Source organism: Heterocephalus glaber, unplaced genomic scaffold, assembly GCF_053883595.1.
Source record: "Heterocephalus glaber isolate CG9 unplaced genomic scaffold, H.glaber_assembly_v1.0 deba00001719, whole genome shotgun sequence".
Taxonomy (NCBI): domain Eukaryota; kingdom Metazoa; phylum Chordata; class Mammalia; order Rodentia; family Bathyergidae; genus Heterocephalus; species Heterocephalus glaber.
This window is the reverse complement of record NW_028258432.1, coordinates 2452369-2467246: the sequence shown is the minus strand read 5'-3', so window position 1 is coordinate 2467246 and position 14878 is coordinate 2452369. Positions and strand designations below refer to the sequence as shown.

The 14878-nt window shown below is 38.3% G+C and overlaps 1 protein-coding gene across 11 annotated transcripts in view; it reads right to left on the bottom strand.

Annotated features, from left to right (window-relative positions):
* Nucleotides 1–11677: 11677 nt before the first annotated feature.
* Ift88 (intraflagellar transport 88) overlaps nucleotides 11678–14878 on the bottom strand; it is a 132045-nt gene continuing 128844 nt past the window's right edge. For 3 of the 11 annotated variants that reach the window (XM_087199404.1, XM_087199409.1, XM_013075877.3), the window contains one exon: nucleotides 11678–11989. In XM_087199404.1, the coding sequence (XP_087055530.1) occupies nucleotides 11868–11989 (122 nt within the window). In that variant the 3' untranslated portion in view covers nucleotides 11678–11867. Of the gene's footprint in view, nucleotides 11990–12224; nucleotides 12336–14878 lie in introns of all 11 variants that reach the window. The other 8 variants (XM_021236373.2, XM_013075880.3, XM_004854873.3 and 5 more) reach the window with 7 other exon arrangements.

Below are 14878 nucleotides of genomic sequence, written 5' to 3'. Positions count from 1 at the left end.
TATGTGTTTTCATTAGTGTAGTCGTACAAACTTGATTTACATTCTCTCTGGTTCTTTTCCTTCATCATCTGGTTTACTCAGCCACCCAGGACCAGCACAGCTGCAAGGCTCACCATGAACCAATCTGTCAGGAAGTCTTTTAAACCATTCTTAGGCACCATGATCCCAAAAGCCAATGTGTGGTTGACTACTCCCATGCTTACCTTCTTGAGTTACTGATGTAAGTTCCCAAACCTTTGTATCTCCTGAGGATTGTCCTCAGATGTTCCCACCTGGAGCTCTGATTGCTGTCATCTTCCTGGCCATTCCTTTATTCACAGATAATTTTAGCATCTGGGCCCACCACTATTGCTGTTTATCATTCCCAGAACCTTTCAACTTCACACAGATGGTTTCTAAATGTCCACTTTAGCTTCAATCATCCTTTTTTCCATCATACCAAATATCAAACCATATGGTTATATCCAAGGCATTATCACCAGCAGTCTCAACATGTCCCAATAGCTATATTCAGACGTCCTAACAGATACATTCTTCTCCACTCCCACAATTCTCTGACTTCATATAGTCTTCTCATCCTACCATTTTCACAATTACTGCGTTTCACCAGCGCTGTAGATGGAACCCAGGACCTTGTGCATGCCAGGCAAGTGCTCTACTACCAAGCTGCACCCTTTGCCCTACCATTTCACATCTGAGCCCTTGCTCCATTTTTACTCTGCTCTGCTTGCCTGAAATAACACAAAAAAATCATACAATTAAACTGACGAGACTCAATTATAATTTTCAACAACAAACTTCAGATTAGCATTTGCTATAGTTTGGATAAGTGTCCCTCCAAAGATCCACATGTCAAAGGCTTGCTTTTCAGTCTATGGCACTATTGGGAAGCCTTGGAACTTTTTTTTTTTGGTACAGGGATCAAACTCAGGACCTTGTGCTTGTGAGGCAGGTGGCAGAACCACTGAGCTAAATCCCCAGCCCAGCCTTGGAACTTTTAAGAGGTGGGGCCTAGGGAGAGGAAGTTAGGTTATTGGGAATGTACTCTTAAAGGGGATTGTGAGATGCTGGTCTCTCCTTTTCTCTCTGCTTTCAGGCTGACATGAGGGAAACAGCCTTCCTCTGCCACATGCTCTCACCATAATGTATTGTGCTGCCACAGTCTTAAACCAATAAACAGAGCCAAGTAACTGGATTGAACCTCTGAAACTGTGAACCAAGTTAAACCTTTTCTCAGGTTATTTCAGGGTATTTTGTCACAGTAACAGAAAGCTGACTAACACTGCAATCAATATAGTATCCTATTAGCTTTCCCAGCTCTATTCATTTTTTCCAAGACCACTAATTTTCATCTCTTTCCTCTTCTCAGATGCTTCCTTACACATTCCATAGAGACATATTCCATAGACATACATGAGAGCTATTACATTTGTTTTCCATCATCAGCTTTGCAATCAAGCTCATATATGCCACCTTCTTTCCTGATACATTTGAAGAACACTTTTTTGACTCCAGGTCTCTCTACCTACCATCTAATTTCTCTGCTCCCCTTCACAGCAAAGCATCCTGAATTGTCTTTATTCTCTGGTCTCAAAACCTCAATTCCCATTCTCTCAGCTACTCCAATTGAGTATTTATCGTAATACTTCATTCCAGTGACTTTTAACACGTTCATAATAATAATACTATAATATTGCCAAAGCCAAGTTTCTTTATCTTACTAGATTTTTTTCTACCTCTTTTGACACACTTGGTCACTCCTTTTTTTTTTTGTATTGGGGATAGAACTCCGGACCCTGTGCTTGCAAGGCAGGTGGCAGAACCTCTGAGCTAAACCCCTGGCCCCTTTCATTCTTTTCAATTACTGTTTGCTTAGTATATCTTTCTCACCCCTTTTTCTCAACCTGTCTCTCTGTATCCTTACATGTAAAGTATGTCTCTTATAAGTAACATGGTTGAGTTTTATTTTTTTAATAGTCTGATAATCTTTGTCATTTAATTGAAAAAATTTACCCTATTTACATTTATTTGCTAATTACTAATATAATCAGCACTTACTACTTATGTAAATCCTAATATAATTTTGTTTACTATTTTATAATTACTATTATGGTTTGGATATTTTATTGATCAGATTTCTTATTACTGAAACCCAATACCCAAGAGTCACAACTTGAAGAAGTGTTTATCTCACAATTTAAGGAGATTCAGTCCATAGTCAGCTGGCTCCAAGGCAGGAACATCATGTCAGAAGGGCATGGTGGAACAAGGCTGCTTAATTCATGGTGTCTGGGGAAGAGAGCAAGGAGCGGCCCCAAAGAGAAATGGGCTAGGGACCATGTGTACTACCCAAAGCCATGCCTCCATGACCTACCCAGACACACTCAGGAGAATGCTCTACTAATCTGCTAGGTGTTTCTTGATCCAGTGAAGTTGACATATCAGGATTAATGGTCACAATTCATCCCTTTCAACTTCACTTCAAAACATCTCTTCAAATCATAATTAATCTGCAAATAAAGACAATGACAAGTTCATGATTTCCCAACTGAAACATCTTGAGCCTGACCTTTATTGTCTGCCTTCCTATCAGCATTGCGGTCTTCTGACTTCTAACCAGAATCTCCTATCAAGTTCAGCTTACAACATTCTAGGGCTTCAGTAGCCAGCATCTTCAAACCTTTCCAAACTCCTCCTACAAACCAGTTCCAAAGGCTTCTGTGATGGCTTGTGTTTAGATGTCTGCCCAAAGCCTCATGCAGTCTTAGGTGGGGCTGTTTCAAAGGTGGCTGAATCTAGAGTATATGATTGATTCATGGTGCAATGCTAGGCTGGAGAGTACTAGGATTAAGGTTGTGAGTGCTATTCCTCCTAAGTAGTCTGAATAAAATAAAAGGGGCAGAAAGATGCTTGTTGGTTCCCTTGTTGCTTTTGCTGTCTACCACCACCATGAACTGTTGCCCCTCTGCCACCCTGCCTTGGAGTCAGCTGATTATGGACTGAAACTTCTACAAACTGTAAGCCAAATAAACACTTCCCCCTTTAACTTTGGGTGTTGAGTATTTTGTCTCTGCAATAAGAGAAGAGTAACTAAGACAGCTTCTAAACCACATGGTCAGGTACAGACACAGCAATGACCCCAATTTTCTAGTGCCAATTTTTTGTACTGGTCAGGTTTCTCATTGCTAAGACACAATACCTGGCACAATTTAAAGGGGGAAAGGTTTAATTTAGCTCATAGTTTGGGTGGATTTAGTCCAGAGAGCTGGCTCCAAGGCAGTAACGTCATGGTAGAAGGGTATGGTAGAGCAAAGCTCCTTAATTTATGGTGGCTGGGAAGCAGAGCAGGGGAATGGCACCAGAGGCATCAGGCAAGAGATCATTTATAGTACCAGAGGCCATGACTTCATGACCCTTCCAGAGAAGCCCTGGAGCATGTTCTACTAATCTTCTAGGTGTTTCTTAGTTCAGTGAAGTTCACATATTATAATTAATGGTCACAGATGTGTTTATGTCTTCCTCAAATGTTCTGTGTTGGAAGCTTGGTCTTCAGTGTGGAAATTATGGTGTAGTTCCTTTAAGGGTGAGGCCCAGAGGCAGGCTCTTAAGTTCACTGTGGGGTGGGTGGAGTGCACCCTTGGAACAGATTCTGAGACCCTAGTCTCTCTAATATCCTTCTGGGGATGTAATCTCCTCCTGCACCTGCTCCTGCTGTTGTGATGCCAGCAGCCATGGATTCTTCACTAGATCAAAGCCAATACTGGTGCCTTAGTCTTGAACCTCCCAAACTAGGAGACAGATTAACCTCTTTTCTTTCTAAAGTTAGCCTCCCTCAGGTACTTAATTATAGTAATTAAAAACAAATTAATTCCATTACTAATGTAATTACTAATTTAATAGAGCTTAAATCCTACAATCTTGCTACTTGTTTTCTCTTTGTCCATCTGTTCTTTGTCCCTTTATTTCTCCTTTACTTGCCCTTCTTGGCATTAATCAAGATTTTGAGGGAGAGGGCATTGGGGATTGAACCCAGGGCCTTCTCACTAAGCTAATTACAGGCCCCCAGGCCTTTCTTTTATTACTTTTATTTATTTTTTGAGACACGGTCTTGCTATGCAGTTCAGGCTGGGCTTGAACTCACTATGTAGCCCAGTCTGGCTTCAAACTCATGGCAATCCTCCTGCCTCAGCCTCCAGAGCACTGGGATTACAGGCATGCACTACCACGCCCAGCTCAAATGCTCATTTTAAATCAAGAATTTTTATCACTATGTTTTATCCTCTATTAGCTTTATTTTTTCCATTAGCTTTATTTCAAAACTTTTATTTTGAAATAATTTCTGATTTATGGAAAAATTGTAAGAATAGTACAAAGAAAACACCATATACCTTCCACTCAGATCCAGTAGTTGTTAAGATATTTTCACATTTCTTTTCTCATATTTTTTCTGTACCACTGAGTTGTTGAATTGCAAATATCAAGACTCTATGGTGTCTTTAAAACACACCACACATACCCCCAGCCCAGGATCTGTGTGTGTGTGTGTGTTCCTGGTTAATTGAGATAGCATCTCACTATGTAGTTCAGGCTATCCTTGTACTTACTCTGTAACCTAGACTGGCCTTGAATTCACAGTGATCCTCCTGCCTCAAACTCTCAAGTGCTGGGATTACAGATGTGTGCCACCACACCTGGGGATCTGGTTTGGGATCATGCATCCCTTTCATTGACATGCAGTCCCTTAGTCTAATCTGAAATAATTCCTTAGACATTTTCCTGTCTTTCATGTCCTTAAGTTTTGGGAAGTTTGGACATAAGCAGTGGTATGGAAAGGTGGCACCCATGGGTCCTAGAGTCCCAGTTTTACTTTCCACTAAACCCACAGTCATCATGTTGAAGAGAAAGTCTTCAGAGAACACAGACCCAAAGTGACTAAACAGGAACCCCACAAGACAATCTGGCAGATTGTCCTCGAAACCTGCTTCACCAAAACCGGAACCTAAAACCAGAAAAACATCTACTAAGAAAGAACCTGGAACAAACCTGGGACAACTTTTAAAAGCAATTTTTACCAAGTGTTTTGTATATACTAAACTTTAAAGACTCTATTAGTTGGCATACAAAATATATAATATATAAGGATGGATATTTTCCCCTGTCACAGTCATGGTTTCTGGAAATTTCCATCTTATCAAGCAAAATGTTTTGAATTCTATCTTAATATTGGAAGCTGTGTGTAAAATTGATTCAGCTTTTCATGCACTCACTTTTAAGAATTTAGTCCTGTGAATACTGTGGTATTTTTAATGTGCATATTTGAGTTTTCCATGTAGTTTTTCTGGAGCAGTAATCAGTGGTGCTTTTGTACCTAGGTTCTATGATTTTAATGAAATGTAGATAGTTGTGGCAACTGCTGACTATTTGTGGTTTAAAATAAAAGAGTTTCTTGTCTGCAAAAAATTTTTTTCATAAGATTGGGCCAGCTATTTTGTAGAACTCTCATCAATTTGAGATGCTTCCTCATGATTAGGGTTGGGTTAGATTTTTTGGCAGGAATATTAACTAGGTCATCTTGTGCCCTCTCAGTACTCCACGTCAGGAAGCACATGGTTTCCATCTGTCCCATTATCGATCATGTTTACTTTGGTCATTGGTTAAGGTAGTATCCTTTATCACAATTACCTAACAAAAAACTTTCCTTCCCTTGCTTTAGCTTCTATTGGTTCTTGCCTGATCAAATTCTGTCGTGTTGGTTTCAAAACGGTGACTTTTCTAATTGTGCCGTTCTTTCTATATTTGTTAGTTGAACTGTGCTGTCATTTGCATGCATGTCCACGTATTAAGGAGGGTACTATTGGGAAGTGCTGTGGACCTTTAGGACATGTGGCCTGAGAGGTCTTTAGGTTATTGGAGGCATGCTGTTTGCTTTAGTCACTTTCCTTGTTGCTGGGACAAAATAAATGACACCCATAACCTAAAGGGGGAGAGGTTTATTTTGCCTCATGTGTTTAGTTTATAGTTGGCTCCAAGGAAGTCATGATGGAAGGGCTTGGGTGGAGGAAAGCTGTTCACATCATGGCAAGCTAGGAAGCAGAGTCAAGGGAGGAGTTGGAAAGGAAGTTACACCCTTCCACATCACACTCATAGTGACCCTCGTCTTCTGACCAGACCTCACCTCTGAACAGCAAGTCAGCTATACTGCCCCCATAATCCAATCACCTCCCAAACACATGAGACATTGGGGACCATTTGGATCTAAACCATAATACGTCTGAAGGGAATTGTGGGTTTGTGGGACCCTGACCCCTTCCTGTTTGCTGTGGGTAAACCTAAGACCTAACTGGGGATGACAAGAGATAAGGAAAAGATCAGAGATATACATGTAAAGAGAATGGTTGGGGCTATGTGGGATGCAGCCCTCTGATGGAGAAACTGACACAGTGCCCATTCAGCATGTTTATTTTATACAGTTTCAAGGGGGAGTGTTCGGGGCAGTTTCAGAAAGAACAAGCTCTTTGTATTCTTTTCAGAGCATAGAAAGTAGGACATTCTCAAGGCTAGCTAGCTATGCTATGGTTAGTTATCTGGAACACTGAGCTCCCTGTGTTGTTCCCCTTATCACCTGAGCTAAAGATCAGGAGCTGAGTACAAGAAGTGTCTTTGACAGCTTAATGTCTCCAGAGCTAGTTTTGCACATTACTCAGGGGTTCAGTTGAAGATCCTTGGCTCAGTCACTTCCTACAGCTCCCTACACCTGTTTCAAACTTTGTTTCCTAGATCATAAGATGGTTTATTCCACCACATGCTTCTGCCATAATGTTTTGCCCTTTCCAGAGGCCCAAAGTAATGGAGCAACCTAATGTTCCACTGGTACCTCCAGAATCAAGAGCCAATATCAACCTTTCTTTTTAAAAGTTAATTGCTGGGCCGGGGATTTAGCTCAGTGGTTCCGCCACCTGCCTCGAAAGTGCAAGGTCTTGAGTTCAATCTCCGGTACCAAAAGAAAGTTTAATTGCCTATGGGCTGGGGATTTAGCTCAGTGGTTTAACCACCTGCCTTGTGAGCACAAGGTCCCATTCTCCAGTACTGAAAAAAGAAAAGTTAATTGCCTCAGGCATATCATTATAGTGATGGGGAGCTGACAAATACAAACTGTTAGCTTATTCATTATAGATGCTTCTTTGCTCCCAGTGCAGGGGAAACTTAGAAAGCTCAGTATGTGTCCTTGACCTATTACAGTCTGGAATTGTCTGAGTGATACAAGATTGGGCTAACATCCAATCCCAATTTTTTTAGTATTATGTTTTATTTCTAAATGTTGAAAAACCCACAAGGTGTTGTTATTGTCATTGTTTTAAATAGTCAATATTCTTTCATATATGGTTGTATCTTTCTGGTGCTTTTCATCTTTTCTGCCATTTCATGTTTCCTTCCTCAATCACTTCACTTTCACCTATAAAAGCATTTTTAGTATTTTCTGTAGACCCAGACTGCTTATAATTAATTTTCTCAAATTTTGTTTATCCAAAAGTCTTTAAAGTTTAAAGGATATAGTGGCCAGGGATTTAGCTCAGTGGTTCCACCACCTGCCTTGCAAGCTAAGGACCTGAGTTCGATCCCCAGTACCAAAAAAAAAAAAAAAAAAAAAGTTTAAAGGATATATTTACTGAAATAGAATTCTAGGTTGGGAGATTTCTCTGCCCTTCAGCCCTTTAAATATGTATTCTATTGTCTTTTTGTTCCATAGTTTCTATTGAAAAGTTAGCTGCTAGTCTTAAAGTTCCTCTGAAAATAATGTGTTCTTTTTAATCCTGGTTAAAAAATTTTTTTGTATTTGCTTTTTAACAGTTTGAACATATCTATGGTATAGTTTTATTTGTATCACTCTCTTGGTGTTTCCTGAGCTTCTTGAATCAGTGGGTTGGTATCTGTTATGGATTAGATCTAGAATTTTCTCCAAAATCTCATTTCTTCAGTGGTGGAGCTTTTGGATGGTGACTGGATCATGGGAGCAATACACTTGTTGTAAATTCACTGATGAGTTCATAGCTGAATATAAATGCAGACAGTAAAGGCCAGGCTCAAGAGGTTTCAGTTGGGAACAAGGATTATATTGGCAGCTAGACTAGAGGCCATCTGTATTACTCTATAGCAGGCAATTTTGTATCATTTTACCCATGACCTGAGAATTTGGGGGAAACTTTTAAGGGTGATGGATTATTTAATCTAGTGGAAGCCCAACATTCAAATGATGGCATGGGTACAGATGGCTGCTTTTAGGAGCAAACAGAGATGAATGATTTGAAAATTTTCAATTTCACCAGAAAGGAAGTGCATGCAAAACTGGGGCAAAGAAGAGCATGGTTGCTGAAAAAAAATAGCATTAGAAAGAAGCCAAGTACTTTGGATCAGGCCAACAGCAAAGGTGGCTTGAAGGCATCTCAGGAATCAGCAATATTCCAATCTTTGCAGGTTCAAGGGCACAAAACTGGAGTTTTCATTTGAGAAGACAGCTCTTGGGCCCCTTGTGTGAAAAGGATCATCTAGGGAAGTGTGTCCCCAATTTCAATCATCCATGCACTCAGAGGCCTCTGCAGCCATGAAACAAGGGGACCTGACTATTCCTCAAACTGGCTAACCTTGGCATCCTCTATGTGGTGTTGGTTTTTCAGGCATGTAGAAGGCAAGAGTTATGAGGTTATGGAGGGTTCCACTAAGCTTTCAGAAGAATACCTGAGAGAGTGATGCATGAAGCTATGAGCATGATGCTGAAAGTACAGTGGAGATCCCAGAAATTTGTAGATACCAGAAATATGGAATGTCTGCTGAGGAAAACCACAGGCAGTAAGCAGATCATTTTTCTCTAGGCTGAGCCTAAGACTCAGCTCAAACCCAGAAATGGGAAATATCTCAGAGATGAAAACAATCAGAATCATCAGCTCATCTACAGCTTTCCTCTCTGGAATTTTAGTCTTATTGCATCCACACTTCTCCAGTAACTGAACATTTTTGCCATCTTTTTTTTTTCTTGTGGTGTCTACCAAGAACCTTGATCTTGGTAGACACTGAACTCCAACCCTAGCCCAATTTTTAAAAAACTTTAGTTGCAGAGGAGCATTTTCCTTCCATGAGCTACTTCACCCCTATAGCTGGAAGTTCCACTCTCAGTTTTGAAAACTCCTACATCATTTGTTGCTATTCTCAGTCTCTTGCTAGGCTATTCTTTTTCTTCCAGACTTCAAAATGTACTCAAGGTCTTGCTGTATAGAGTTCTTCACTTCTCTATCCTCATTCTCACAGCTAAGTGATCTCATTCAGTTCCATGGTGTTAAATACCATCTATATATTGATGGATTCCAAGTCTGTATCTTATCCCAAATGCTTTGACTTCCAAATTCATAAACTTAACTATATGCTTTATATCTCCAATTAGATTGAGACATCTGAAACTTAACATGTTTACATGACTGATTCCTCACCCCAAATCTACTAACACTAATTACTCATGGCCTTAGCCACAAATTTTGGCATCATTATTTCCTTTCTTCCCTTACAATCTATTAGTAAGTCTTTTCAGCTCTGCCTTTAATTCTATGCTGAATATGACCACTTTCCATAATTTCCATTGCTAAAAATCTGACCTCAATCACCTCCATTTCTTACCCAGGGTACTGATAGTACTTTTAACCTTTCCTTTCCACCCCAACCACTCACTCACCTCAATTCATTTTCATGGCAACCAGTGTGAGTGCTGGCTTCTAAAGGTTAAATGACAGCATATCATTCATACCCTTACATAAAACCTTCAAATGGCTTCTCTACTGTAATTTGAATGTGATACAAACTCTCTTTACAAGGTTGTCCATGATCTGGCCCTATCTCCCTTTTGGATCTCATCTTTCACTTTCTTGTATGTACAGTCCACCACCCACAGTGATGGCTCCCAAGCCCTTTAACTCATTATCACTCTAACTGAATCACTCTCTAACACAATCAGATTATTCTCTTTTCAGGGCGCTGACACTTGCTGTTCCTTTGGCTTAGAATAGTTTTTCCTCTATATCATTCTAGTATTAATACAAATGCCAACTGTTACAGCCCTTCCTCCACCACAATCACTCCCTATTGCATTACTCCATTTTATTTTCTTAACTGTACTTAAAATATTTAAAATTCCTTAAAATGTTTTTATAGTCTGTCTTCTCCACTAGAATTAAGCTCCTTGAAGACAAGATCTTGTTCTGTCTTGTTCACTGTATCTTCAGAATCACAAATAGTTCTCTGAGCACACTAGATGTTTAAAGTATTAGTTGGGTCTTAATTACTTTTCTTGTTGCTGAGAAAAAGTACCTGACACTCAAAGTTAAAGGAAGAAAGGTTTAATTGGTTGACTGTTTGTAGAGGTTTCAGTTCATAGTTGGCTGGCTCCAAGGCAGGGTAGCATGGCAGAGGGGCATAGCAGAGAAGAAACATTTTAAGGCTGGCAGAAGGCAGCAAGCAACTCCAGTAGCCCTCTTTCTATAAGGCAGGTAGCTCTCACACCCAGAGAGTCTTCCCATTATCTACTCCAACTTGAACTATGCCAAGCCAATTAGTGGACTAATTTAGTAATTACACACCCTTGATCCCAGCATCGCACACTCTAGATCCAGCCGTCTTTAAAAAGCCCCACCTATGAGTGCATGAGGATTTGGGGGGACATCTAGGCACAAGCTCTAACTGTTAGCTATCTCATCTATTAGATATTAATTTGCCTTAGGATCAAGGAATGTGGTTTAATTTTGGTTTTCTTCTTGCTGTATCTAACAGTATGCACATAGTAGAGACAATGTTAGATAAGATGGAGGAGCTGGGCATGAATAGCCACCTAGTTTCAGCTACTCAGGAGGCTGAGGTGGTAGAGTCACTTGAGCCCACATTTGAGACTGGCTTGGGCAACACAGCAATATCCCATTTTTTAAAACAAGCAAAAAATAAGGTGGAGGAACCTTTTTTTTTTTCCTAGTGTAGTGTCAAAGGTGAGCCACATCACTGTAATTCTTCTGGACAGAGGAGATCAGCCAAAAACACTGCTAAAAAAATACAAGCAATCATGTCCCTCTCTTCACACCCTAAGTCACTGATAAGAAAACACTTCTAGAGTTGTCATTGCTCTGTGCAACTGGAGCACACCCCTGGGCTGAAGGTAGAAAGGAACTACAGAAAAGAGTACAGAGTTATGCTTTGGTATTTTCTCTCATTATACTTTAAATTGTTTTCAAAACATAATTATTTAAAAAATGTTGTGTTCCCCATGAGACAAAATTTCCAAACTTATAGTTTCTAAACTTTAAGCAATTTAGCTTGAATAAAGTTCATGTGTTCTAACAGTTTTTGAGGCTGAGAGCCAGAAAATCAATGTAGTGATATCACTACTAGCATTTTATTTGAATGACTCATTTTGTGGTTCTGGGAATTGAACCCAGGGCCTCACATATTCTAGATAAGCACTCTACCATCGAACTATACCCCACTCCTCACTTTAAAAAAATAGGATCTATAGAAAGTATAAGAATGAACTGCAATAAGTGTCTGTATACATATACACATATATGTATGTGTAGATACGAGACTGTCCAACAAAATTTATGTCTTCCTGTGGGCCAGTGTTATCAAAAAGGTAAGGAAGTCACTGGTTTGAAGCATTAGTTTCACATGTTTTTATTCCATAAAAACAACAACATAAAGGCATACTCACAGAACAGAATACACATAAAGTTTTAACAGTGTACAAAATTAAAGTTTGGATATTAAATCCAAAGTTTATGATAAGTATTATCTGTAAGGCAATTTATTTCTTTTAAAAAAATAACACAATAAAGTGTATATTATTCTGGAAGCAAGTCATCTCCCAACTCTTCATCCGCAAAATCATCCTCTTCGATTCTTTTTTTGGCTGCAGTTTTTGGTCTTTCTATTTGAGGGCCAAGTGGATCCACATAGGATGCATCTAGTTTCAAAATAGGTTGTATCATTAGAGTAATACAGAAAAACAAAAGAAACATGAAACCAATTAGTCTCATAATCAAAAGTGAACTCAGAGTGAACAGAAATGCTCTCCCATGTTAAGTTTTGTCTGTAGATACCAAATTCTTAATAATTCCCAATTACACATTTGCCATCTCACCAATCTTCATCAGACCTGCTATGCCTGTAGGAACTGGGTGGGGAGCACCAGCACTTGCCTATTTCTTTGTTACTGCTACTTTCATAAGGTTCATTTGTCCCAGGTAAAGCTCTGAGTTTGGCACTTAGTCGTTCACCTTTACTACTGGCACTACTGTTCTGGCCACTATCTGAAAACACAAAAATAAAAATGCATTTGTTTAATATGCTGAGAAAATATAACACTACTTTGTGCATCTTAAAGCATACTTATTTGCCAACAAGTAGGCAGACTGTTTCATTTGGAAGCCAACTTCTTAGGAATGTAAAATTCTTGTTTAAAAGAAATCACTTGCAGGAAACCTACATTATATAAAAACAGCTCTTAAAAGTAATATATATATCACACATATATATACATATATATACATATATATATATACATATATATATTCTTTCAAATGTGTAAGAATTTGTAAGATTTATAAGAATCTTTTTGGTTTATGTCTTGTACTCTGAGTAACTACTTTGAAGATAATGATACACAGTATAATAACTACTGTTATTCTCTTATTTGATCATGAAATTTCATTTTATTTTTTCTTTAAAAAATTTAAAGTGCTTGGTTATAGATTTCAGTTTTAGAGAAGAGCTTGTGGGAAGCTGAGAAATTACCCTGACTGATACAACTTGGCAAAGAAGAAACAGCGTGTGAAGAAAGAGCAATGGGCCAGCGTAAGATCAGTATGAACTGTATGTACCATCAACCTCATGTCACACTGGTGAGAGGCCCTAAAATTTCAGCATGTGAAAAACAAAGTCACAGGCTGAGTATGCTGAATCTAGGTGGCAGGGAACCTAGACCACACAATCACGTTCTTCAAACATCTGAAGAATGTTCACATAGAAGGTGATTATACTTCCCCTTGCAGTGGGACAGATTATGTATCAGTATTAGGAAAAACTCAGAATTATAGCTATCATTCACTTCTTTGAGAAAAGAATACAATCTATATTATTGAAGATTTTCAGATAGAGCAGAACTAAACTGTATGACTCCTCTATCCCTAGCTCTTATTTCTTCCTCTTTAAATTCCTATAATTTTTGTGTGTTTTTGTAGTGCTAGGGGTCAAACTTAGGGACTCATGCATGCAAAGGGCATACTATTTACTACACCATACCTCCAGCCCAATGACGTCATTTTAAAAAATTCTGTAAACTTTATTTTAATGAGAGTAGTCACCAACTCACTATTTATTTTATGTATTCTTCATACTTTAATTTATTGATAATTTTTTTGGGAATAAATCAAAACAAGATGGTTGTATTTATTTCTGTTGTGCTGGGATTGAATTCAGGGCCTCCTGCATGCAATGAAAGTACTGTACTACTGAGCTACCCTAGACCTAAATGTCCACATTTTCAGATTGGCCAATTGACCCAAACTAAGTCTTCTCTGAGTTCTTAATCAAAATATTACATTTCTTACCTCTACAACTGATATTACTGGAAAATAAAATCCCATAATTTAATGATTTTCTACACTTTGGTATATTTTAAACTATTTTGCTCTTTTTTTTTATTAGGACAAAGGAAATTTTCTTCCATCCAGAAGTGTTTATGGATTTCTTTCAAATTGTGTGAACTCAGGTCAAGAAAGCTTGAAAAACACTGATGTAGGCAGTATTTCTTTTGCTTTTTCATGTAAATATGTTAGCAATAAAACCCTGATATCTCCCTCAGGCACCCCAAACCCTTCTGATATCCCAATGTCTGGTTCCCAGCCTGAGAGATTCAAATCCTGTGGAAAGAATGAACTTTTAAGAAAAGGAAACTTGACCTCTTAAAAAAAGGTCAGATGTTCAGTTGAAAAATGAAACCTTTTTTGGGGGGATAGGGTCTTGTTATGTTGCCCAGGTTGGCCTCAAATTTGTGATCCTCCTGCCTGAGCAACCAGAGAAATTGGAATTACAGGTGTGTGCTACCATGCCTAACTTATAATACAGTTTTCCCCACATCTTTTTTATTAGTACATATTTTTATATAGATTAATAGATTTCATTTTGGCAGATTCATACATACATATAACATATTTTGATCATTTTCAACCCCCATCACTCCTCCTCATAATATAGTTTTAATGAGTTTTCATTATAAACACAATGGGGGTATATTGTGAATGCTATTATTCATTTTTAATCAACTTCCATGAGGCAAAAATACCATATGTGGGTAGGCACAAATGGATTAATAAGCATTCATAAGGGTGGGTGGGTATAAGGCTTAAATAATAAAATGATACCATTTAAAAAATTAATATACTTATCTCACCACAGCAAGAAACAATGCTTGCTATTTCCTGGAGGGAAGTTATATAATAAATAGGTTCAGAAAATAAGAAGTTGGAAATAAATTTATCTGATATTTCAAATAACACTAAAACTTCCAAATGAAACTTTTAATATTTTAAAGAGGAAACTCTTCGAATCATAGAATTTAGAGTAAGAATGAATCTTGAAATTTATCTATACCAGAAAAAGAGAATGTCTGTATTGAAGTATAGAAAGATAATTCCCAAAGTAAACAATACAAATGGCCAATAAATAGTTTATCTTTACTTAACCTTAGAAACATATTAAGTGAAAAAAGCAAGTCAGAACACCACATACTGAATATCTTTATTAGAAAATTCAAAATCAAGCAAAACTAAATAAATTGTTACACATATGAAAT